The sequence below is a fragment of the Phascolarctos cinereus genome, unplaced genomic scaffold (assembly GCF_003287225.1).
Source record: "Phascolarctos cinereus isolate Bilbo 61053 unplaced genomic scaffold, phaCin_HiC Scaffold_726;HRSCAF=1367, whole genome shotgun sequence".
Taxonomy (NCBI): domain Eukaryota; kingdom Metazoa; phylum Chordata; class Mammalia; order Diprotodontia; family Phascolarctidae; genus Phascolarctos; species Phascolarctos cinereus.
Window position 1 is genome coordinate 317355705 of NW_027556098.1, and position 24606 is coordinate 317380310.

Consider the following 24606-nt stretch of genomic DNA (forward strand, 5'->3'; position numbering starts at 1 on the left):
AGAGCCTTCTGAGCTCATATTGGTGCGATCAGCCAGAGCTGGACATGCTGTACCTTGACTCCAGTCATGTCATTTTGGTCCTCTTCCAGAATGAAAGACAACAACCAACCAAATATTTATTAAGTACCTACTATGTGGCATGCAGTGTGCTAAGCTTGGGGTTACAGAGAAAGGCAAATGACAGTTCTTGCCCTTAAGGAGCTCACAATCTAATGGGGATAGATAGCACTCAAAAGGAAGATGAAAAACAGAGGGGAGTGAGAAGGTACCCCTTTGGGTGAAGGGGCATGCTATAGAAGTCCAGAGGAGTGGAGCCAGCTGGGAAATGAAGAGACCATTGGCCTGCTCTTCTTAAATGGAGGTTCTGGGAAGCATTCCCCATTCTCCACCCTCCAGTCAGAGGGAGGTAGGGGCCCTAGGACTAGAGGATACTGAAGAGAATAAGAGGCCTAAAGTCATGCCAGGAGGAAGAGGTTCTTGGGGCATGATGGAGAAGTGCAGAGGAGTGTGGCTGGTTGGGGTATGTAGAGTAAGACCCATTTTGCAAATGGTTTATGGTCTCTGCGTCTGTAATCTCATCCATCTTGATCAACGTGATGTCATCAAGTTTGTGATATGTCTGTCTTCAGGAAGGAAAACGTGTTTTGGTTCTCTGTCTCCCAACATGAGGGAGCGGTGACTATGAGGGACAGGTCAGGTAGGCCGGGGGGGGGGGGGCTCTTTTACAGGTGGAAGCAAACTTGCCCTGGATAATCTCAGCCATATAAATAGAAAAAATTACCACCATTGGTAAGGTCAGTAATCCTATCCTGCTCACTTCGGGCCTTGGCTACCTAGTTTGCCTATCACATTGACAAAGTTAGGAACAGCTTCAGGGATGTGCATGACCACTTTGTTTAGCCTCTTTAATTCTCCATAAGCTCGCCAGGTGCCATCTGTCTTCCTCATAGGCCACAGATGAGTGTAAGAGGGAGTTGACGCAACAGTCATCAAGCTTTCTTCATCCTTGTAACTAGAGAAAAAATATCTTTCTCCCCTATTAGACCTGATATTGTTTGGTGTTAAATATATAAGGTGGTGTGGGTCAGTCCAAGTGTTTGCATTTAATCTCTATCTACGATAACCTGCAAAGAGGTTTCTGTGAGGGGATTCCCAGGAGTTCATGGTATCCCTTCCCTCCATGATCTATTCTCTGTAATTTTATGTAGGTGATCCAGATGAGGCAGGACCTTTGTGGACAGGGATAGGTTCATTAGGCTTGAATGGTGCTGAAGGGTTCTTTCTTCCCTGTATTGGATTTCATGGTATAGTTTTGCTAGTACCCCCACAGGCTGGCCATCAATTGCTTTCTTATCTCCTCTCTGTTTCAGGAGCCATTCTCAAAGCACCTTATGGGACTGTCATCTCCCTTTGCCTACCTAGGAAGGTGAGGAGGAGCTCTATGCCCCAATCTGCAGAGTACCTATTTGCATTGATAGCAGTTTTTGTCCAGACTACCACTGTCCAGCTCTCTTGCCCCAGTTTCAGCAGCTGATCAGTCCATATCGGAATAGTTCTATTGTGGTAAAAGGACTCTGCCCAGAAAGAGGGATCTCATTGCCCCTGAGACAGGCTGGTCATCAGATGTGGCGTACCCTCTCACCCCCAGTAAATCAAATCAATTTAGCAGACCCATTTACTTTAGAAATATCATCCCTTCTCTTGCAGATCCCGCTACGATAAATGTAATTAGGTAAGCCACCTTAAGAAAGCCAAAAGATAGCCTTTATTTGGAGCATATAACTGACTCAGCAGTCCTTGAAGGTCCATAGTAAGTCCCTGGAGAGCTCCCTAAACCTATGCAACTCTGCTGTGGAAAGTGTCTCTCTGCTGGCTCTACTGGACCATGACCTCAGCAGCCTACTCCAGGGATTCATTTAAGTTGCTGTTTGAAGTGCTCTTGAATCCTTCCTGCTTTCCACGTGGTAAAAGCCCACCTAGGCCCTGTTCCCTCTGTAAGAGAAATTATATGTTGTGGTGCAGTAACAGGATAATCCCTGGGCTTTCTTACTACACGTTCCCATCTTTTCTTCACTCTTGCTCTCAAGCTCCTGTTTTATGATTCAGGTATCATCGAGAGGTGGTACACTGGCTGAGGCCTGTTGGTACCAGCTGCAGCCTGAACCTTAGCCCCTTGAGCCAATCAGGCCCTTACTTTCAGGTCAAACTAGCCTAACTCATTTTGGGGGTAATGGTGAAAGGAGGGGTAGTAACACTGTTAGATAGTGATCCTGTCACTAGTGGCGTACAAGAGGCATTAATTAACAAGCAGCTCTGCTAAGGTTAGGGATTCAAGACAGTCTCTGCTCTCAAGGAGCAAGGCAAGAAAAATTTTACTGGGGGAAGAAAACCGCAGATGAAGAAAAGGGAAGTAGGGAAAGAAGTATTTGGAATGGAGAGTGGAAAGAAGATTTGTAGCGAGTAGCCAGGAAGTAACTTGGGTGTCTTGGTTTCAGGCAAGCTAAATTAGAAGCTCTATCAGGGCCCATGTAGAACTCAAGTTTTCAGTGATGGAGAGGGAGGAGGTGGTAATGAAGGCCTTGTAGAAGTGGCCTGGTTTGTGGTTGATATGGCCAGAAAATACTTAGAGTCTTGAGAGTTATTTCAGTTCATTTCAGATGATTTCTGCTGTATTTCTGCTAGTGTGAACTTGAACAAATTGCTTTATCTCTTCCACCAGGAAGCTAAATGGAGTAGTGAAACACTAGGCCTGGAGTCAAGAAGACCTGAGTTTAGATCTGGCCTCAGATACTTGATAGTTGTGTGACCCTGGGCAAATTATTTAACCTCTTTATGCCTGTTTTCTCACCTGATAATAGTGCTTGTCTTACAGTGATGTTGTGAGAATCAGATTGAGATATTTATAAAGCATTTAGCACAGTACCTGGTACTCAAAGTGCTTTTAATGTATGTTTCTCTTCTCCATCCATACCATATTTCTTATTTATTAATTTTTTAAATTTTTAGGCAATTGGGGTTAAGTGATTTGCCCAGGATCACACAAGCTAGTAAGTGTCAAGTGTTTAGTCTGAGGCCAGATTTGAACTCAGGTCCTCCTGACTTAAGGGCCGGTGCTCTATCCACTGCACCACCTACCTGCCCCCTCATACCATCTTTAAAATGAAGATTGTACCAGATACCAAATTTAAAGGGAGAAAAAAATCAATAAAAGCTTTTGTTTATATAGTATATTAATGTTATAAAGGACATTCACATAAATGATCTCAAGTTATTCCTCATAATTACCATATGAAGCAGGTAGCTTATTATTCCCATTTTATAGAAGAAGAGACTGAAATTCAGAGAGGTTAAAGGACTTGCCCAAGGGCACATAACAAGTGAGAATACAACTAACACTTAAACCAAGTCTTCCAAGTACAAGTTCAGGGCTTTTCCCCCACTACTTGGCACTGCTTTGTAATGTGAACATCAGAGGGTCTCTGAAGGATCTGTGGCTCCCAAAAGAGAGTGGCCTTTCAGTACAGGTTATTTCTGTTTCTAATTAGATTCACAGCATCCTAGATTTTAAAACTGGAAGGAACTTCAGAGGTCATCGAGTTCAGCTTTTTCTTTTTCATGTGGAGAAGAAGAAAATCATGGCGCAGACACAACCTTCCAAAGTTAAATAGGCAGGGAGTAGCAGAATTCATACTTAGATTTTCTGATGCTCCCATTAGAATATAAGTTCATTGAGAGCAGAGACTGTTCTTGATTTTAAAGCTTAATGAAACCTAGTTGTTTGTTGAGTATTCATTGACAGTACTTTTTGAAATATTTATGAATGCTGAAGGTCTCATTTTTTCCCTTTCTCTAGAAAAAGGAGAGTGAGTGCCTACAGCTGAAACTTTTGGTTCTTCGGAATGAGCTGGAAAGACAAAAGAAAGCCCTGGGGAGGGAAGTGGCATTACTACACAAGCAGCAAATTACATTACAGGACAAAGGTGAGTGAAGACACAGAGGAAGAGTTATCTAGCATACTTATATATTAGTTTCCTTTTCTTCCCTCTGTAATCCATATAGTCATCTTTCTGTAAATAGGCAGAATAAAACCAGGGGAAAAAATTGTTTCCTCTTTCTCACCCCATTATGGCTAATGTATTTTCATTTGAATCTGTGTGGTCTAAATGAAGTAATTTATTGCATATTATATTTGGGATGTTTGCTCTTTGCTAAATTGAATTCTCAAAATTTTTTTCTTTATCCTACATGGTGCTTTGTAATTAGTATTTCAGTATGGGTGCTTCTTCCATCAGTGCATCTCTATTTGGCATTCAAAGTCCTTTGTAATTCAGCTTCCTTCTACCTTTTTAGACTTCTTAAACCTTATTCCAAGACCTGTACTCTTTGATCCAGTGACACTGACTTCCCGGCTGTTCCATGAACAAGGCTAATCCATAACATTAGATTCCATATGACATTTTCTAGTTATAGTCTCATAATCCCCACCCTGATCAACATGCCATGTAAATAACTTTGTAGTCATATCTTTGCAAAAGCAAAAAACCTAGTCATCTACATAGACACTCTCTGGAACACACAACCCTGGTCCTTCTTTTAGCTTTATTAAATAGTACTGTTTGGTTTCTAATCTCATATTTAATTGATGTTTGAAATATTTTAAGTGGTCAGATGAATTTTTAAAAATCAGATCTGTTTTAAAAACTCATAGAAAATAAACTTTCAGCAAATTTTCCCCTACAATGTTACTTTAAGACTGGTTTGGTAGATGTCTCTTTCAAGAACATGAGGGCTAGGGTTTTAATTATTTTTAACTGTATTTCCCAGCTTCTCATTCAGGACTTATTTGGGTTGATATTTTTCAGGGAAAAATCATGGAGAAAAAAGTGTTATGTTGATTGATAACACAGACAGTTTTAGACTGATGGTGTCCTTGATGGACCTCAAACTTGGTCATATTCCAAAATCATTGTTGAAGGGAGAAAAAAATCCTTATTTTAGAAATTAGTGAAATTCTGACACATGATGCCATGGCAAATCATTAGAAAATGTGAGGAAGTTTCCCCTTTCTAACATCCTCATGATGGACCAAAGACCCTGAACAAATACATAGAGCCCTCTTATTCACATGACTAAGTGTTGTAGGAAATATCATATGTGAAAAAAACATATTTTTTGGGAAGTATTTTTGATTTCCACCAATGCCTGGTAAAGGGTATTGCACACAATAAGTATGAAATGAATGTTTATTTCGTTGAATTATCTTTCTTAGAATTTAACTCCATAGAAGTAGAAGCCATATCATATTTACAGTGACGAGCAGAGTGCTCTGAATGCTGTAGGTACTTAATAAATATTGGTAGAATTAAATTGATTCTCAGAATTGGAAGGACCTGAAGGGTCATGTATTCCATCTCTTAGGTAATTAAAAATACACTGTACAGTGTAACCTTTGATGAGTGGGGAACTGTTATATCCTGATATGTCCCATTTCACTTTTGGACAACTCTAATTATTAGGAACTTTTTACTTCTATGAAAGCAAAGCCTCCTTCTGTGTAGCTTCTACTCATTGTTCCTGTCAACAGATCAGCAAGCTTTCGCAGTAGGTAGAGTTAGGAAGACCTAGGTTGAAATAATGCCCCAGAAACTTACTAGTTGTATGACCTTGGCCAAGTCATTTAACCTTTGCTGCTTCAGTTTTCTCATTTATAAAATGAACATAATATTATGATACTGACCTCCTGGAAGATAAGATTTGTAATGCTTTTTGCAAACCTTAAAGCATTATAGAATACTAGATATTATTTATTGAGCACTTACCATGTGTCAGGTATAACACTAAGCATTTTTGAAAAAATAAAGGCAAAAACGCAGTCCCTAGTCTCGAGGGGCTCATGTTCTCATGGGGTTGAGGAACGGGGAACAACATGCAAATTATGGACATACAAAGTATATTGGAGGTAATATCAGAGGGAAAACGCCAAAATTAAAGGACAGTGGGAGAGGCTGCTTATAGAGTTCCTGGATTGAATTAGCTATAGTGGATGTTATAGAAGTGTATTATGAATTTAATAATTTAAAGGAACATAGAGAAGGAGATTAAGAGCTAATTTAATGCCTTTCCTCAAAAAGCAAAATGTTTTATAGAATCCATTATGTGTGTATGTATGTATATGCATATATTTTTATGTGATTCTATATGGATATAAATATAGATATACAGACATATGTACACACACAGGTAAATGTATGTATGTGCCTAATAGTCAGATAAATGGAGGGAGATCGGACTTCCTGACTTATATTCCTGGTTGTTTTACTGACTTTCTTGATTTGCCCTCTTCAACTCATGTAGTTGGAATAATACTAATGACAGTAACTAATATTTACAAAGCTGTCTAAGGCAGCTCGGTGGTACAATGGATAGAATACTGGGCCTGGAGTCAGGAAGACCTGAGTGTAAATCTGGTGTCACATACCTACTAGCTGTGAAATCCTGGGCAAATCACTTAACCTCTCTCTGCCTAAACTTCCTTGTCTCTAAAATGGGGATAATAATAGCACCTACCTCCTAGGGTTGTTCTAAGAGTAAAATAAAATAATTGTAAACCTTAAAGCACCATATGAATATATCATTATTTTTATTATTTACAATACATATATATCTATAGCTGAAGTCTTTACAAAGCTTTTTAGAGTTGAAGGGAATCTGTAAGGTTTTCTGAGCTTGTAGACAAGTGAACACCTAAACCATCTGAGACACATGGTTTCTATCCCATTTTTAAAAATCTTCAAGGATAGGATCATAACCTTCCTTGGTAGCCAGTTCCTTATTTCTACATACACTCAGTCTTTGTGCCAGTTGAGTCCTGTCCTGGCATAAAAACTGTAGAATTGAAAAGGGAGTCTCAGAAGTCCTGAATCCCATTAATGTCTTCCTCCAAAAAATGGTCTTTTAGCCTCTATTATAGCTCCATTGATGAGAAATTAATTACCCTCTGTGAAGTGGAGAGGAAATCAGTTTTCCCAAGTCTGGGCAAGGATTTGTTTTATAGAAACTCATCCTTTAACTCTGAATTTCCAATAATTCAATGGGAACTTTTCCTAATTCCTCCACTTCTACATCACCAGTGCTTCCTTATGAGATTACCTCTCTCTGTCTGTTTGTCTTGTAGGCACATAGTTACTTGAATCTTGTCTCCCTCATTAGACTATGAGCTTTTTGAGGGCAAGGACCATATTTTTGCCTTTTTTTGTATCCCAAGCACAATGCCTGGCACAGGGTAAGTGATTTAATAAATACTTGTTGAGTGACTCACTGCCCCCTTTTGGTGAGGAAAAGTAGTTTTTACTTCTTGGAGATCGCTTGGAGTTGGATATATGCTAACAGGGTTGATCCTAAGCATGTAAGGGGAGGTGTTGCCACTTCCCAATGTCCTTGCCAGAAAACTGACGAGGCATGGGGGGCAAAAGGAGGAGGAATATACTCATTTGGGAAGTTGTCGGGTTTGGCATCCACATGTGTTAGTAGGGCCCGATTTCTTGTTTGAAAACTCCTGTTCTAACCTCACCGATACAGTGGTGGGATAAGAGGATACAGAGCTGGGAGGCATCTTAAAGACCACCTGGTCAGGACAACCTGCACCTGACCTCAGGGTGCAGAATCTGACCTTGGATTCCAGATTTGCCTCTTGACTTCCTGCATGACCTTAAGTAAGTCACTTAGTTCCTCTGAGCCTCAAGTTTTTCATGTGTAAAATGAGAGAATGGGACTGGATGACTCTGAGGATGTTATCGCTCTAAAGTGTTGATTCTCATCTGTCCCCTTCTTTTTGGAAAAGAGGAAACCAAGACTGAGAGAAGGTAAGTGATTTATTTATTGTCACACAACTAGTAAGGAGTAGAGTTGGAATTTGAACACAAGACCTTTGATTCCATTCTCCTGTGCTTTTTCTACTACAGCAAGCAGCCTTCTTCATAGGCAAGTTGCCAAACATATTCCTTTACGAAATAAATTTCATTCAGAAAGCTACCTTTACACAACAAGTTCAACTTAATGCTTCACTCAGAATTCCCTAAGTAGTACATAGTGCTGATGAATGTTGCTGCTGTGTGCCCTTCAGTAAAACTTATTTGGGTATGTTGTGATTTCATGACTTTTGATTAAATTAGTTTATAGAGAACTGTGATTTGCAGAAGTTATTGCTTTATGGTTTTGCTATGGTGGAAGAACAAAATTTGTCTCTCATTTATAGGGGTGATTTAATGTGTGTTAGTTGTGGTGGTGAAATAGTTCACTAATACGAATTATGCTGAAGACTTCTTACTCAGGGTGATGTTTTTCTCTTGTTAGTGTGTATTTAGCCTTAGGGTTTTGAGCCTGTGAACTTGGAGTCAGGTCTGACAGGCTGGAACTTCTGATTTTTAATCGGGGCCCTGCTACTGATTCTTCTGAGCAACCAAAAAAGAATTACTCCACATGTTTGCCTTTTTACACATCTGTTTGTTCATCAAGGATCACTACCTCCCAATAGCACCATGTGGATTAATTTAAACTCTTGGAAAAATCCAGGTGCATGTGCGCGCACGCACACACACACACACACACACACACACTCACTCACTCACTCACATACCCACACATTATATTTATATGTAAAAATTCTGCAAGACACACAGGGTGTTTTATTGGAGAGATCCAAAAAGTAGATTTTATTCATGGTGATTGCTTATGAATTGCTTAACTCCTTTGTGCCTTATTTTGCCTTCTATGTGATAAGACCTGTTTCTCTGTACTACTGAAGTGGTTTTTAAGTTTTGTAGTCTTGGGGGTAACTTCTAGTTGGTCTAAGAACTAAACTCTCTGGCATTACTGGTTATTAAAAAACCCCCACAAATGTCTTTATTTGTAGCATGGATTAGTAGTTTGGCTTATGATGTTAAAGAAAAACCAGATATCACTTCATTAGTGTCTCCTTAAAAGCAATTTCAGTCTTCCCATTGCTTTGAAATGTATGCTTTTGTTTTGTGCCATCTCTCCCCACCCCTCCCAACTCCTGCCACCCCCACCATTTTCAGCAACAAGGGGTAGATGTGTGGGTAATTTCATAAAAATCCTAGGTCTTAAATAAAAAGCTGGGCATGTCTTTAGGGGTCATCTTTCACCCTGATAGAAATGTTTACAAACCAAAAAGTCTTGAAGATCAGTGCTGTATGGGAAGTGGTGACGATTTTTAGGATTATCTTTTGTAAAGCTGGGGCACCCAAAAGACTGGGACTTTGGGGAGGGAAATGAATTTTCTCCCTTCTAGAAAGGTCAGCACATTTCCTTCAGGAAATGAGTGGTGGGTAGGAGGTTCCCAGTTATGACTGAATCATTAATTTGTTATCTTGAGTGAGTCATTTCACTTCCCTGGGGGTCTCATATTATACTGTGAAATGAAGAAATGGATTGTCCGAATCATAAAAAATACCCTCTACTCTGGTCACCTGTGGGTGGGAAATGTGGCACTTTTGCATTATTCATATGATATCTCTTGAGGTTACAGATTTGTTCCACAGTGGATTTCTTTGTTTCTTACTGTCTGATATTGTAGTATTTTTTTTTTCAGATTCTATTCCAGCTTTTAAGAGACTATTGGAATTCTGGGTTACATGACCAACAAAATTGAGGACCAGACATTTTCTCCCGTCCTCCTTACCTCTCAGACCACTCTAAAACAAAAATTATATGTAAGAGATAAAATGATTCCAGCCATTTTCATGGTTTAGAACACCAAGAACCCTAATGAGGTAGCAATTCAGTGAACTAATTGCATCGAAGTAGCAGCCTTTCCTCTATAACCAATCATCTCAATCAGTCAATTAATCAATCAATATTTATTAAGCTACTACTGTATGCCAGTCATATACTAAGTGCTAGGAGTGCAGAAAGAGGCAAAAGACAGTTCCTACCCTCAAGAAGCTTGCAATCAAATGAAGGAGACAACATGCAAACAAATATATACAAAGCAAGCTGTATGCAAGATAAAAAGGAAATAATTAAGAGAGAGAAGGCACTGGAATTAAGAAGGGTTAGGGATTGCTTCCTGTAGAAGGTGGGATTTTTTAGTTGGGAGATAAATAAAAGAAGTCAGGGAGGTCAATAGTTAGAATGGAGGAGGGAGAGCATTCCAGGCATGGGGACAACCAGAGAAAAGCCTAGAGCGGAGAGGTAAAGTGGCTTGTTTGTGAAACAGCCAGGAGGCCAGTGTCACTGGATCTGAGAGTATATGTTAGGGCGTAAGCTGTAAGAAAACTGAAAAGGTAGGAGGAAGAGGATTTTGTATTTGCTCCTGGAGGTGATAGGAAGCCTCTGGAGATTAATGAGTAGGAGGTGATATGATCAGACCTTCATTTTAGGAAAATCACTTTAGTGGCTGAATGGAGTGATGATGGATTAGAGTGGGTGGAGACTTGAGGCAGGCAGACCCACTAGCAGACTATTTCAGTAATAGTCTAAGTGTGAGGTGATGAGAGCCTACCCTAGAATGGTGGTAGTGTCAGAGAGAGAAGAGGGGTATTCAACAGAGATGTTGAAAAGGTGAAACAGCTTTGGCAGTAACTTGGATATGGGGGAGGTGAAAGATAGTAAGGAATCCAAGATGACTACTAGATTGTGAGCCTGATGGACCAGAGGATGGCATTGCCCTCTACAATAATAGGGAGAGTGAGAGTGGGGAGGATTTAGGGGGAAAGCTAATGAATTCTGTTTTGAACATACTAAATTTAAGCTGTCTATTGGACATCTAGTTCAAGATGCAGTTGGAGTTGTAAGATTGCAGGTCAGCAGAGATATTGGGGCAAGAAAGGTAGATTTGAGAATCATCAGCACAGAAATGGGAACTGATGAGATTACCAAGTAAAATAGGAGAAGAGAAGAGGCCCAGGACAGAACCCTGAGGGATACCTGTAGTTAGAGGGCATGATCTGGAGAAGGATCCAGTAAAGGGGACAGAATAAGTGCGGTCAGATAAGCAAGAGTGAGTATTGGAGTGTCTTGTCCCAAAAACATAAAGAAGAGAGTATCAAAGAGGAGAGAGTGATTAGAAGTATCAAAGGCTGCCCAGAGGTCAAGGGAGAATGAGGATAGATGGATTTGACAACTGAGAGATCATTTGTAACTCAGAGAGAATAGTTCTGGTAGAATGATAAGATTGGAAGCCAGATCATAAGGGATTAAAAGAGAGAGAGAGAAGAGAAAGTGGAGGCATCCATTGTAGATAGCCTTTTCGAGGAGTTTAGCTACAAAGAGCCTAAAAGATATATATGACAATAGTTAGTGGAGATAGAAGGATCAAGTGTTCGTAAGCAGTAGGAAATGAGCCAATAGAGAGGTAAAGATTGAAAATAAGTGAAAAAGTGGGGATGACAGATGGGGCAATCTGTTGGAGGAGATGGGATAAAATGGAATTTCTTGAACAAGTAAAGGCAATGGTCTTGGAAAGGAGTTAGGCCACTTCATGTGAAATAGGAATGAAGGAGAAGACAGTGGCAGAAGATACCTGAGTGACAGGAGAGGAAGAAGAAGAGAGAAGAGTTGGTTGAAGATAGTGGAGCTGTTGGTGCATCTGTGAATGTCTGCAAAAATTTTGGAAGACAGTTTGGAATTATGCAAATAAATGTCTAAAATGTCTCTATCCTTTGCCCCAGAGATATCATTGGGAGACTTATACCCAAGGCAGCCATTGATGCCCATAGATTGGGGAATGACTGAACAAATGGTGATACATGAATATAATAGAATAGTACTGTACTATAAGAAATGATATGTATGATGAATAGAGAGAAGCATAGAAAGATCTAAATGAACTGTTGCAGAGTGAAGTAAGTAGAGCCAGGTAACAATATTTACAGTAACCGTAGCATTGTAAATAGAAAGAGTGACCACAAGGGAAAAAAATCAAAAGTGAATGCTCTGCAAAATTACACAGAACAGACAAAGCCTGAAAGAAAGTATACGAGAAGACACTTTGACACGTACTCTTTTGTAGAGTTGAGAGGTTTACAAGTGTTATACATTGCACATATTTTCAGACTTTTTTGATATGTTGCTTAGTTATGCTAATGTTTTCACTTTTTTCCCTTTTTTGTCTTTAAAAATACTATGTGTTATATGAAATGACTCGCTAGGAAGAGGAAGAGGTAGAATGGGGAAATTATGGTGATATTAAAAAGAATACATCAATATATGTTAATTTAAAACAAAACAAACTATGAAAAGAACATATGATATTATGGCAAGAGAACTGTATTTGTAGTCATAGGATTTGGTTTCAAATCCCCACTTTACTTCCTGTCTGACCCTTAGACAAGTTGCCTCTCTGAGCTATGGTTTTCTTCACTGTAAAATGATTTTATTATTAGATGATATCATTGATCCTTCATAGCTCAAAAGTTTGTGATCTGTTAATGTGTCTTAAGAGAAAATATATCTATTAGTTGTCACATGTTGCTGCTAAAAGCTTTGGAAACACATTAGAATCTTAGGTATTAGGTGCCCTGACCATTTTTAGTTCCCCAGTTAATGTAGGAGCAACCATACTGGTTTCCTGTTTCATTGAAGAAGTATTTTTAATTATTTTTGATTAGCAAAGCCATGTATTTAAAAAATATACTCATCTATATACACCCAGTGTAGAAAAGATTGTGGAACAATCAGATGCCATTATTGGGACTTGGAAAAAACAGCCTTCATGATACTTTTCACAAAGTAAATGTCAATTAGCAATGGACATCTTATGAAAAGAGAAAGACTTTTTATCCAAAATCCCCATCAACTTTTGCATTTTATATTTTCATGAAACAGAAAAGGCATATTTTTTACATGACCCATTCAGCCAATAAGTTACCATTTAATTATATTCTGCTTAATATAAGCTAGACTATAGCACAATAAAAGTTTATTTCCTTTTTTGTATATGAATTGCTCCAGCCATTGTGCCTGAAAAATAGCAGGCCTTTAATAAATACTAATTGTTTAATGTTTGATGGATTAACGATTGAAGAGTTCTGCTAAATTGTTTAAATACTGTCTCTTTGGCCTAAACTTTAGGGGAGAGAGAGGGGGAAATAGGTGTGTGTGTGTGTGTGTGTATATGTATATATATATATACATATATATATATATATATATATATACACACACATATATGTAGTTATTATTATTGTTATTGTTATTCCAAATATTTTAATAAGAGTTCTGTGCAAGGCATTTAAAATGCCAGTTTGTAAAGATAAACTCTGTTGGAGAGAGAGAATACAGAACACAGGTAGCCACAGAGCTGAGGAATTTTCTTGATTTGGGGCAGGGTCTGAGAGTCCAGTGTTTTCTGATCAGCCTTGCACTACTCCATAATCTCGTATTTCTCCTTTTCTGTGTCAGAAATCTCTCCTTCTTGATGTCTAGGTTTACAGAGCGTCTTTTTCTTGAAGTAAGCATCAGTAAGATGATTTGGAGTTTTTACCCCTGAAAGCTTAACCCTAGTAGAGGTGGCAATGACGAATTTCTGATGGATCCTTCTCAGAGGAACATGGTAGATGGTCAGAGGTCCAGTCGCCAGTAGCAAGCCACTAGCCAACTGCTTTAGGAAAACTACTTGCTTGTCCTTGTGGTGGCCAGTGAGTATGATCAGAATTGTGCCGGGGGTGATGCTAGATCCAAGTCTCCTCCCATGCTGGCTGAAGGACTTTTTGCCATGACTTAGTAGCTTTCTAGGCACATCCTCAGTAGAATAATACCTCGGCATCTTGTGAATCTTTACCACATGGGTTCCTCTATTCTTATCACCACCAACTGGCTTTGAGATAGTAGCAGCCTTCTCTTTCTTATTCCTTTCAGTCTGGGTTTTTGGGGCATCATATTTCCACTTATACATGGCTCGCCAGGAATGCGTTGCAGGTCTGGAGTATCCACCAATCCCTCGGGCCAGGACTGGGTTCCTACTGCAGTGCTTTTGAGGCTTTTTTACCACCTTTTCAGCCACACCTTCCTTTTTATTGTTCTTTTTTTCCTTTCGACCTTCTTTTCCTTTGGTTCCTTTGGGGGTCTTTTGTTTGCCATCTTGAGAGAAGGGAAAGATATACATCTTTGAATATATTTAGAATCCTGTTTCTAATTTTTATATCTTATCACAAGTTTTTTCTTCTGATATTTCAAATGCAGTTTTTCAGCCCTACCAATTTATAAAACATTATGGACTTATTTCTTTTAGTGATTTAAGTCACAATAATTTTAATGATCTGTGGAAAGGATTTAAAAAAACAAACGGGTGTGAGAGGAATGTATTGGGAGAAAGAGAAAGGGAGAGGTAGATGCGTTAGATTATCTTACATAAAAGAAGCAAGCAAAAGCTTTTACAGTGGAGGAGAAGGGGGGGAGGTGAAGGGGAGTGAGTAAACTGTACTCTCGTCAGAATTGGCTCAAAGAAGGAATAACATATACGCTCAATTTGGTATAGAAATGTATCTTACCTAAAGTAGAGGTGAATGGGATAAGAGAACTGGGGGGATGGTGATAGAAGGGAGGGCAGATTGGGGGAGGGGGTAGTCAGAAGGAAAACACTTTTGAGGAAGGACAGGGTAAAAGGAGAGAGAGAATAGAATAAACAGAGGAGAATAGGACAGAGGGAAATTCAGTTAGCAATAGTAGCTGTGAAAAAAATTTTAAAGCAAGTTTCACTGATAAAGGCCTCATTTCTCAAACATAGAGAACTGAGTCAAATTTATAAAAATGAGAGCCATTCCCCAGTGGATAAATGAGCAAAAGATATGATCAGTTTTCAGATGAAGTAATCAAAGCTATCTAAAGTCATATGAAAAAATGCTCTAACTCACTATTGATTAGAAAAATGCAGATTAAGACAGTTCTGAGGTACTACCTCATACCTGTTACATTGGCTAATAGGACAGCAAAGGTAATGAGAAATGTTGGAGGGGCTGTGGGAAAAATGAGACATTAATGCATTGTTGGTGCAGTTGTGAACTGATTCAACTAATCTGTAGAATAATTTAGAACCATGCCCAAAGGGCTGTAAAATTATGCATATCCTTTGAGTTAGTTGTACCACTACTAGGTCTGTATCTCAAAAGAGATAAAAAAACAATGAAAAGGACTTATGTACAGAAATATTTATAGCAGGTCTTTTCTGGGAGCAAAGAATTAGAAATTGAGAGGATACCCATCAGTTGGAATGGCTGAACAAATTGTGGTATGTAATTATGATGGAATACTATTGGAAATGATGATCTGAAGAAAAGCGAAATGTATTATGTAGAAAGTCACAACAGTATCACTTCTCTCAGCAATGCAATTATTCAAGACAACTTTGAAGGACTTAACGGTGAAAAATGCGATCCATCCCCAGGCAAAGAAATGATGATATCTGAATGCAGATTGAAGCATGTTTTTTTTTTTACTTTATTTTTCCTGAGAGTTTTTTTTGTTTGTTTATGTTTTCTTTTACAACATGACTTATGGCAGTGTTTTGCCTTATACAAATGTATAACCCCTATTGAATTGCTGGCCTTCTCAGTGGGGGGCAGGGAGGGAAGAAGGGAATTTGGAACTCAGAGTTTTAAAAATGAATGTTAAAAATTGTTTTTACATGTAACTGGGGAAAAATAAAATACTTTTAAAAAGAACTTCAAAATACAGTTTTAATGTACAACAAAATTAGGATTTGATTTGGGACATGGGTACACATAATTGTGTTGATTTATATAACCATGTGCTGATCAAAAGATTGCTTCTTAGATAACTAAATTTGAGAAATTTGTTTGACTTTGCATACTTTTTGTTTATTTTCTCTCCTGGTATTTCTTGAATCTACTATGCATTAGAGAGAGTAGATAAGTTTACAGGATTTTTTGGAAATAAAAGGGGTTATAGAGTCCAGAGCTTCTTAACCTTTTTACTACCCCTTCAGCATGTTAAACTGGTCGTGACCCCCATATAGGGTTTAAGAAGACCTGAGGCCAACTCCTTAGGGGTTAACCTCAAGCTAGGAGACATCCTGGATTCCTCACTATCTTTCACTCTCCACATACAAGCTATCACCAAGGCCTGCTGATTTCACCTTTGCAACATCTCTCAAATATGCCCCCCCCCCTTTCTATTCTGACACTGCCACCACTCTGGTGCAGGCCTTCATCACCTCACACCTATACTACTGTGATAACCTGCAGGTAGATCTGCCTGTTTCAATCTCCCACACTCCAACACATCCTCCATTCAGCCACTAAAGTGATTTTCTTAAAATACAGGTCTAATCATCACACACACACACACACACACACACACACACACACACACACACCCCCTTCATTAATCTCTAGTGACTTATCACCTCTAGCAGCAAATACAAACCCCTCTATTTGGCATTGAAAACACTTCATAACCTAGCTCCCTCCTACCTTTATAATCTTCTTACCCTTTACCTTACTCCCCAATGTGTACTCTTAGATCCAGTGACACTGGCTTCCTGGCTGTTCCACAGACAAGACACTCTTATCTCTTGGTTCTAGGCATTTTCTCTGACTGCCCCCATACCTGGAACACTCTCTTTACTCTGCTCTGACTATTGACCTCCCTGGCATCCTTTAAATCCCAACTAAAATCTCACTGGGCAACTAGGTGGCACAGTGGATAGAGCGCTGGCCCTGAAGTCGGAAAGATCTGAGTTCAAACCTAACCTTAGACACTTACTGGCTATGTGACCCTGGGCAAGTCATTTAATCCTGTTTGCCTCAGATTCCTCATCTGTAAAATGAGCTGGAGAACAAAATGGCAAACTACTCCAGTATCTTTGCCAAGAAAACTTCATATGGGGTTATAAAGAGTCAGATATGACTGAAACAACTGAACAATCAAAATCTTACCTGCTATGGGAAGCCTGCTGAAACCTCTCTTAATCTCAGTGCCTTCATCTGTTAGTTATTTCTTATTTATCGTGTGTGTGTGTGTGTGTGCACGCGCGCGTGTGTGTATGTGTGTGTCTTCCTTATGTATATTTGCTTGTTGTCTCCCATACTAGATTGTAAGTTCCTTAAGGGAAGGGACTGTCTTTGGCCTCTTGTTGTATCCCAAGCACTTAACGTGATGCCTGGCACATAGTAGGTTCTTAGTAAATGTTTGCTGATTGATTTACAGATAAAATTGAAGCCCAGTGAGATTAAATAACTTGCCCAAATTTATGTGATAAGAAGCAAAACTAGAATTCACATTCAGGTTCTCTGACTTCAAATTCAGATTTTTTTCTATGTCACCGTGGCCTGGAGAGGGAGGACAGGCTTAGAAGAAAGAACACCAGAGTCGGTATCCAAAGACACTGGGTTTGTGTCCTGGTTCTGCAATTTTTTGTCCATGGGGTCACAGGCCAATCACTTCACCTGTCTGTGCTAGAGTTTCCTCATCTATAAAATAAGGTAGAACAATGATCATTTTATGATCATCTTCTGGAATGTTGTGAGGACAGTTCTTTATAACAGGTATAGCCTCAGTGTAACAGTGTAAAAGAGTATTGTTATTATTAATGATAATAGCAACAATAATAATTAGTAATATTAGTAACTGAATTCTCTTCTAAGTTTCTCCTCTCATGCTTCATCCTGGTATGGAGGTAGTCCTAGGTTTTCAAAGCCATGCTAATGTAGTACAAGGTCAGTGTGGTTCTGTGAACTGGAAAGTTTTTGTATTAAGGTCTACTGATTAAGTCTGTAAAACAGGATACCTACATTGAAGAGGCTCATCACTAGCTTGGCTAAAGAGTGATCAATTTTTCAGTTTCTATAATTTGCTGAAACTGAAGTAATAGAAGGGCTGAGGGCCGTAAAAGTGAAGGGAGTTCCCACTCAAACAAAAGCACCTTTTTCTCTTGATTGTAGAAAGGTTACCTGCAATCTTAAGAGAATCTCTCATTTTCATCTCATAATTACCCAATCTGCATAAACAATTATGTTCATCATTTCTATTTCAGGGATTAGTCCTCTCAGTAGCTTTGGCTCAGCTGTACCATTTGCCCTTTTCTGTGGTAGGTTTGTAGAGGGAAAGATGTAACCTTCTAGTATCTCAGGATTACAGCACCCTGCTAGGCCTGCCTGTATTGTTGAAATTGGAAGCATTCCTTAGCAGAAGTATAATTCATTTCTAAAATCTTGCCCTCTCTCTTTATAGGAAGCACATTTGAGACTGAACACCTCAAGCTGCAATTGCACAAGGAATCCTTAAGTGAGCTGAGAAAGGAGTGCACTGCCAAAAGGTAAATGGTGTTAGCACATTTGCACCAGTGAACCTAGTGTTGTATCACTGTGGAGTTTGCCTGCAGTCTGTGCAAGATGCGGGGAGAGAGCATAATGTAACATAAAAGTCAGCATGGGACAGTGCGAAAAGTACTGGTTCACTAGTATGAGGGCTTGGATTTAAGTCCTGCTCCTATTGCTTCTTTCTTTCATTTTATTTCCATTGAATTTTTTTTTCTCAATTACATGTAAACAAAAAAATTTAACATTTATTTTTAAAAATTTTATTTCCAAATTCTTGTCCTCCCTCTTTCTCCTCTCCCATAATCGAGAAGATAAGCAATTTTATATAGATTTTATATGTGTAGTCATGTAAAACATTTCTGTACTTTTCATGTTGCAAAAGAAAACACAGACTATATAACTATAAAGGACATATGAAGAAAGACGCTTTCTGTATCCAGAGAAAGAACTGATAGGTAGAAGTACGTGTAGAATGGTTATACTTGTGTCCTATGGAAGCCATTACTAGGGCAGGGGATCGGGATGTAGGGAAGAAAAGAAGGAAAAAAGAAATTTACACGATAATTTTGTTGAATGTTTGAAAGGAATAGCAAGTTGTGCATAGATTTACAGCTTCATGTACAGTCATCTTTTTTATTATACTATATTCTGGAGATGCTTCCTTTATTTTATAAACTAAAAATAAAAATTTTTTTTTAAAATGGAAAACATAGAGCAGAAAAGCAACAACAACAACAACAACAAAAGAAAGTAAAAAAGTAGGCTTCAGTCTGCGTTCAGACTCCATCAGTTCTTTTTCTTTCATTTTAAGTCCTTCAGAATTGTTTTGGGTCATTGTATTATTGAGAATAGCTAAGTCATTTACAGTTGATCATCATACAGTATTGCTCCTGTTGTGTGTAATGTTCTCCTGGTTCTGCTCATTGCCCTTTCACATCAGTTCATGTAAGTCTTCTCAGGTTTTCCTAAAAGCATCCTGTTCATCATTTCTTGCAGCACAGTTGTATTCCATCACAGTCACATAACACAGTTTGTTCATCTATTCCTCAATTGATGGACATCCCCTCAATTTCTAATTCTTTGCCACCACAAAAGAGCTGCTGTAAATATTTTTGCACAAGGTCCTTTTCCTTTTATCTCTTTGGGATACCGACCTACTAGTGATGTGACTGAGTCAAAGGGTATGTACAGTTTTATAGCCCTTTGGGCATAGTTCCAAATTGCTTTCCAGAATGGTGTATGCTGCTTATTTCTAAGATGCCTGGGGTGTCTTACGTGCTTCCACAAGCTGCTGTTATTCTTGGCATGAGTCTTCTGTTTCTCATCCTAAAAACTAGCACCATTTTCAGATCTTCATCTCATGTCAATTCTCTCATTGTCCTCTCATTTCTCACTTCTCATTATTGCTGCTGCCACCGCCACCACCACCACCACCCCCATCACCCCCTACACCCCGCCCCCCACTCCTTCATGTTCTCCTGAAAGCTCACCACAGGAGTGTTCTTTCTTTCTGGTTTTCCTGACAGTACTAGTGGCAGCTCGGCTAGGTAGTGCAGGGAAGTTAGGGAATGCAATAGATAGAGCACTGGGCATGGAATCAGGAAGAATCATCTTCCTGAGTTCAAATGTGGCCCCAGACGTTTACTAGCTGTGTGACCCTAAACGGGTCACTTAACCCTGTTTGCTTCAATTTCCTCATCTGTAAAATGAGCTGAAGAAGGAGAAAATGTTTATGATATCAAAGTATGAGGTACCTGCATATTCTACAAATCTTTTGGCCTCTCTCATTTCTTTGGGAATCTTGCTTTCATATGTATTTCTTTCTGTTTTCACCTTTTCAAACCTTTGCAATGAAGTTACTAAGTATCACAGTATATCTTGATATAATTTAGAGGATTTTATTTCTCTACCGCTTCATCTTCTTCAACTAAAATTGGTACCTAACCTGAGATTATTTTCATTAGGTTGTATTCTTTTTGATGAAAATTATCATTATAATGGTTTAATACATCATGACCAAATAGATATTCCATAAAACAAAACTTGAACACCATTAATATAATCAGTGACAAAAGTTTTATGAAGGGAGGTTACTGATACTCTAAAATCAGAAAAACTGAAAAATGGAAGGGCTAGTTAAGATTTATAAGTATTGACTCAGTTACTTCATATTGATAATTAATTATTAGCAAGGTACTTTATTAATTTCCCCTCAGCTGTAAGAATGATCTTACCATACTTGACAAAAGGCATCATGTATCTATTACCAAATGATAGGCACACCAGTGGTTCCTCTATATATCATTTATACTTTTATGTACTTTAAAAACACATTCACTGCTTGTATCATGGGGAAAAAAATCTATAAGCATTTACATGAAAACAGTATGTTGACTGAAGAGTAAAGAGATCATGAAAAACATTCCTATGGTTGTAAAGAGACTTATTGATTAGATAATTATTAAACAAGCTACTCCAAAGTGTCATAATATACATACTGCCTTTGTTGATTTTTGTATAACTTTTGACTCAGTTGTGCACTCTCCTTATTCACATATTGAAAGAATATAAAATTGACTCTAGTGAAACTGGTGAGAATGCTAGAAAATTTAATTTCAGTGTGAAAAACTCTTCTTTGTTTAAAACATGCCATCAATTCAGTCATGTGAAGAATAATTCATATGAAATGTGTTTTTTCAAGGAAGCATTTTAAGGCCATTAGGGTTCTGGCTAAGTTGAATCAATTACTATGGTTCCCAAATATAAGTAAGTATGGTTTCCCAATCACATAAATGGAAAAAAACCCCACAGCACTTTATTAACTACTTTGTGTACAAGGATGAAGTCAAACTGTGGTTTCACCCAAACCTGCAAAAAGCAGTTATTTTGTGCTCCTGTGGAATAGTCTACAGGTCTTTGAATATAAAGGAAATAGGACAGCGATTTGTCCCAGACAGCTTCTGTCTGAACCCTATTGAAAAGATGAGTAGGATGAGATGATGAATTATATAATAATTGTACGACAAAATATGAAATATAATTTGATTATTATAGTCATCATTTCTCATTTATATAACATTTTATAATTTAGAAAGCAATTTACAGATGAGGGAATTGCTTTTGTCTCAAGAATGAAGTGACTAACTTAGGGTCACATAATCAGGAAGTGACAGGGCTGGCACTTAAATCTGAAAATGCCCCTTTTCCTATGCTACATGTCCTTTTGCGATATCTTTAAAATTATATTCCTTCAAAATAGTTCTCTGATTTACTTGTTCTCTGAATCTCATGGTCACTGTCTTAGGCCAGATTCTCATCATGAAAAGTCTGGACCATTTCAGCAACCTTTTGACTAGTTTTGCTGCCTACAGGCTATCCATTCTTAAGTTTATCTTCCTCAGATGTTTCTTTCATAAAGCCGTCTTTCATGAAGATATTCCTTGCTGTCCTATTATGCCTTTGCTTGTATTGTGTGTCCCTTTCCATTCCCGTTGTCAAATGCTCTTTCTCCTTGCTCTTCCTTTAGTCAAATCCCCATCTTTCAAAGTCCAAAGCAAGCCTTGCCTCCTCTGTGAAACTGTAGTATCATACACAATCTCATGATTTTAGAGCTGGAAAGGACCTTAAATATCATCCAGGTCCAATTCCTTCATTTCATAAAGCAAGAAACTAAAGCCTTGACAGATTAAGTGACATATAATTTCACATAACCAGATGTGTGGTACAGACAGGATAAAAATTCAGGTCTCTAGACTGGTAACTTAAGATAGTCCACTTTGCTAATGTATCCATATGCCCAGTTTGTTGTTATTAGTCCAACTCCTTTCCTTCACTATGAAAATAAGGTAATGTCAGAGCCAGGATTTAAACTTAGGTCCTGATTGTAAATCTAGGTTCTTTGCCTTTATGCCAGCAGTCTCCTGACTCTAACCTAGGGATATTTCCATTACATTGACTGTTCTGATTCAAATTGAAATCTCTCCTCTGAAGTTTAGCATCTAACAGGTTTGCTGCTGTTTTTCACTGCTGCATTTTTATCTCCTCACATAGATTGTTAGATGCACAGAAATAATAATGTCTTCTGTCTCTTTTGCTGAGCCCTTAACAGTAAACATAAGGCTAAGCACTTGAAACTGATTTGTTGATTGATAGCATTTAGCAATAAGGACTGCTCCTTTCAATCTTTGATTTTTTTTCTTCTGTCAAACTGGGCTTTAATCTTTGTGTTTCAGTTGTCTTAAGTTCAACAAATATTGTTTAAGCACCTGCTTAGGTGAAAGAGCTGGTATAGAATACTGGGGATAGGAAGATGAGATAGAGCCCTCGCTTGACTTAGAAAGGCTGCTTCAGGTGCCCTACTTCCTTTTCCAAATGCATTGGGATTGTTTTGGGACTTACACACACACACACACACACACACACACACACACACACACACACACACACAGAATTGAACACATTTTCTACTTTACGCTACCCCCTACATTTAGTTACAATTGCTTTTCTAAATAAGTAATTTTGTAATGAACAAAGCACCACTTCTGGGGAGAAATAGGCCATATGCATAAAACTAATATAGGCTATTCTTTTATTTTCTTTTTTTTAATTAATTAATTTATTTTGAACTATCAACCATCACTTCCATAAGCTTTTGAGTTTTACATTTTTCTCCCCCTCTCTCACCTCCCTCCCCAAGACTGCACACAATCTGCTATAGGCTATACATATACATTCCTATTAAACATATTTTCACATTAGTGATGTTATAAGTAAGGATTAGAACCAACAGGAGGAACCACTAGAAAGAGGAAACAAAACACAACAGAAGGAAAAAAACAGCAAATGGTATACTTCAATCTGCATTCAACTCCATAGTTCTTTCTTTGGATGTGGATAGCATTTTCCGTCATGAGGCCTTTAGAGAGGTCTTAGATCTGTGTATTGCTGAGAACGGTTAAGTCTATCAATATTAGTCATCACACAGCGTGGCTGTTACTATGTACAACATTCTCCTGGTTCTGCTCACTTCACTCAGCATCAGACCATACAAGTCTTTCCAGGTTTTTCTGAAGTCTGCTTGCTGATCATTTCTTATAACACAACAGTATTCCGTTACATTCATATACCACAACTTGTTCAGCCATTCCCCAATTGATAGGCATCCTCTCAATTTCCAATTCTTTGCCACCACAGAAAGAGCTGCTATAAATATTTTTGTACATGTGGGTCCTTTTTGCATTTGTATAATCTCTCTAGGATATAGCCCTAGAAGTGCTATTGCTGAGTCAAAGGGTATGCACATTTTTATAGCCCTTTGGTCATAGTTCCATATTGCTCTCCAAAATAGTTGAATCATTTCACAACTCCACCAACAATGCAGTAGTGTTCCAATTTTCCCACATCTTCTCCAGCATTTATCATTTTCCTGTTTTGTCATGTTGGTCAATCTGATAGGTGTCTATAGGCTATTCTTTATAGCAAGTAGACATCGCCAGACAGTAGAGATGATATACTCTTCAGGTTTATGTCTTCAGTTAGATCTTTGTCAGACAGTGGAGGAAAAGGATTAGAGGAAGGGAAAGGGCAGGATCTTTTCTAATTGCTGTTGGAGGGCAGAAGGTTTTTAGCACTGGCAGTGGTTTCCCACTGACTATCTGAGTAGCATAAAGTCCTAATGTTTCAGATCAGCTTGTGGGGGATGGGGTAACAGGGTACTTTTTGTCACTTTAATTAGCATAGGTGCTACTGTACCCAGATGTTAATACCAAATACAGCAAATGTTGGGGAAGGGGGAGGTTTTGTAAGTTGTTCAACTCCCCATACCTAGTATGACTCACAAGCTTTCCTTCTTATATAGGGAAGCAGAAGCTATTAAAGCTTAAAACTTCACTAAGACATTTGGGACATCATGACATCTCTGATACACATTAGAGTTACTCAGTTTTCAAGTTCCCAGGAATTCAGAAACATCAGTGGCCAAATGTGAAACTGAGAGTGGGATCTGGGATCTCATCCTGCTCTTTGTTTAGGATTCGAGAATTAGTTATCTGTAAAAATTAGGAGGTTATTCAAAAAACAAAACTACTTCACTTGGGCTAAGCTGAATGTTATCACGGTTTTATAAACTGAGAGTGGTCTTCCCAGCTGTTTAGAGATGTAAGACAAAGTATTAAAATTGGAAAGGTAAGCAGAGAACAATCAATCAAAGTAACTTAAGGAGTTTTGTTTTGTTTTTTACGCTTGTTTCTGGCTAGCTTGAAGATTGCCAAAGGGAACAGCTTGGAGGCTTTCTCACCTAGGGAAGATT

General features: G+C 38.5%; 1 protein-coding gene and 1 pseudogene across 2 annotated transcripts in view; one reads left to right on the forward strand and one right to left on the reverse strand.

The window, feature by feature from the left end:
• Positions 1–24606, forward strand: part of UVRAG (UV radiation resistance associated) — a 443033-nt gene that overhangs the window by 195716 nt on the left and 222711 nt on the right. For both annotated transcript variants that reach the window (XM_020989535.2, XM_078156924.1), the window contains 2 exons: positions 3854–3980; positions 18211–18295. In XM_020989535.2, the coding sequence (XP_020845194.1) occupies positions 3854–3980; positions 18211–18295 (212 nt within the window). The remainder of the gene's footprint in view (positions 1–3853; positions 3981–18210; positions 18296–24606) is intronic.
• On the reverse strand, positions 13253–14100 carry LOC110210558 (large ribosomal subunit protein eL6 pseudogene; annotated as a pseudogene).